The sequence below is a fragment of the Microchirus variegatus genome (assembly GCF_963457635.1).
Source record: "Microchirus variegatus genome assembly, chromosome: 18".
NCBI lineage: Eukaryota > Metazoa > Chordata > Actinopteri > Pleuronectiformes > Soleidae > Microchirus > Microchirus variegatus.
The window spans coordinates 23,958,457-23,960,956 of NC_139819.1; the positions used below are offsets into that span (position 1 = coordinate 23,958,457).

The 2,500-nt window shown below is 51.5% G+C and overlaps 1 protein-coding gene across 5 annotated transcripts in view; it reads right to left on the reverse strand.

Annotated features, from left to right (window-relative positions):
• Nucleotides 1-2,500, reverse strand: part of ebf3a (EBF transcription factor 3a) — a gene marked incomplete at both ends in the record, with an annotated part of 21,375 nt that overhangs the window by 102 nt on the left and 18,773 nt on the right. For 3 of the 5 annotated variants that reach the window (XM_083904776.1, XM_083904773.1, XM_083904772.1), the window contains one exon: nucleotides 1,315-1,482. In XM_083904776.1, the coding sequence (XP_083760902.1) occupies nucleotides 1,315-1,482 (168 nt within the window). The remainder of the gene's footprint in view (nucleotides 1-1,314; nucleotides 1,483-2,500) is intronic. The other 2 variants (XM_083904775.1, XM_083904774.1) reach the window with 1 other exon arrangement.

Here is a 2,500-nt window from a genome sequence, read left to right on the forward strand (position 1 = left end):
CATGTGCTGACTCGGCTGTTAGCTTAGCTGTTAGCTGCACTCCGGTGGTGTGTGTGTGTGTGTGTGTGTGTGTGTGTGTGTGTGTGTGTGTGTGTGCTAATCATTTTATCGAAAGACAAATAATTGTTGATTAATTGATAGTTGATCAGTTTTCAGATGTTTAAAGTACGTCTTATTTTGAAGAGATTATCAGAAAACTAACTCTACAGAGAAGAAAAGAGGAGGAGTTAGTGGAGGACAGAGGAGGAGTTAGTGAGGACAGGTGAGTAGGAGTTAGTGGAGGACAGGTGAGGAGGAGGAGTTAGTGAGGACAGGTGAGAGGAGTTAGTGGAGGACAGGTAAGGAGGAGGAGTTAGTGAGGACAGGTAAGGAGGAGGAGTTAGTGAGGACAGGTAAGGAGGAGGAGTTAGTGAGGACAGGTAAGGAGTTAGTGAGGACAGGTGAGAGGAGTTAGTGGAGGACAGGTAAGAAGGAGGAGTTAGTGAGGACAGGTAAGGAGGAGGAGTTAGTGAGGACAGGTAAGGAGTTAGTGAGGACAGGTGAGAGGAGTTAGTGGAGGACAGGTAAGGAGGAGGAGTTAGTGAGGACAGGTAAGGAGGAGGAGTTAGTGAGGACAGGTAAGGAGGAGGAGTTAGTGAGGACAGGTGAGAGGTGTTAGTGAGGACAGGTGAGAGGAGTTAGTGGAGGACAGGTAAGGAGGAGGAGTTAGTGAGGACAGGTAAGGAGGAGGAGTTAGTGAGGACAGGTAAGGAGGAGGAGTTAGTGAGGACAGGTGAGAGGTGTTAGTGAGGACAGGTGAGAGGAGTTAGTGGAGGACAGGTAAGGAGGAGGAGTTAGTGAGGACAGGTGAGAGGTGTTAGTGAGGACAGGTGAGGAGGAGGAGTTAGTGAGGACAGGTGAGAGGAGTTAGTGAGGAGGAGGAGTTAGTGGAGGACAGGTGAGGAGGAGGAGTTAGTGAGGACAGGTGAGGACAGGTGAGGAGGAGTTAGTGAGGACAGGTGAGGAGGAGGAGTTAGTGAGGACAGGTGAGAGGAGTTAGTGAGGAGGAGGAGTTAGTGAGGACAGGTGAGAGGAGTTAGTGAGGAGGAGGAGTTAGTGAGGACAGGTGAGGAGGAGGAGTTAGTGAGGACAGGTGAGAGGAGTTAGTGAGGAGGAGGAGTTAGTGGAGGACAGGTGAGGAGGAGGAGTTAGTGAGGACAGGTGAGGACAGGTGAGGAGGAGTTAGTGAGGACAGGTGAGGAGGAGGAGTTAGTGAGGACAGGTGAGGAGTTAGTGAGGACAGAGGAGGAGGAGTTAGAGGAGGAGGTGTGGCACCTTGCAGTCCGTTAGCGTTGTTGTTAGCACAGTTTGGAGGAGGAGGAGAAACAGGAGGTCTGACCACAGGAGCGAAGGCGCTCTTCTGTTTGACGGCAGCAGAGAAGGAGAAGACGCCGTGAGACGAGTTACAGTTGGACACAGTCATGGTGGGACTGGACGGGACCACTGCAAGACAAGAGACCAGAGACCACATCAGACCACAGACCACATCAGAGACCAGAGACCACATCAGAGACCAGAGACCACATCAGAGACCAGAGACCACAGACCACATCAGAAACCAGAGACCACATCAGAGACCAGAGACCACAGACCACATCAGACCAGAGACCACATCAGAGACCAGAGACCACATCAGAGACCAGAGACCACAGACCACATCAGAGACAAGAGACCACATCAGAGACCAGAGACCACAGACCACATCAGAAACCAGAGACCACATCAGACCAGAGACCACATCAGAGACCAGAGACCACATCAGAGACCAGAGACCACAGACCACATCAGACCACATCAGAGACCACAGACCACATCAGACCAGAGACCACAGACCACATCAGAGACCACAGACCACAGACCACATCAGACCAGAGACCAGAGACCACAGACCACATCAGAGACCAGAGACCACAGACCACATCAGACCAGAGACCAGAGACCACATCAGAGACCACAGACCACATCAGACCAGAGACCACAGACCACATCAGAGACCACATCAGACCCGAGACCACAGACCACATCAGACCAGAGACCAGAGACCACATCAGACCAGAGACCACAGACCACATCAGACCAGAGACCACATCAGAGACCACAGACCACATCAGACCAGAGACCAGAGACCACACCAGAGACCACATCAGACCACATCAGACCAGAGACCACATCAGAGACCACAGACCACATCAGACCAGAGACCAGAGACCACACCAGAGACCACATCAGACCACATCAGAGACCACAGACCACATCAGAGATCACATTAGAGACCAGAGACCACATCAGACCAGAGACCACAGACCACATCAGACCAGAGACCACATTAGACCAGAGACCACAGACCATATTAGACCAGAGACCACATTAGACCACAGACCACATTAGACCAGAGACCAGAGACCACATTAGACCACAGACCAGATCAGACCAGAGACCAGATTGCATTATTAATCACAGT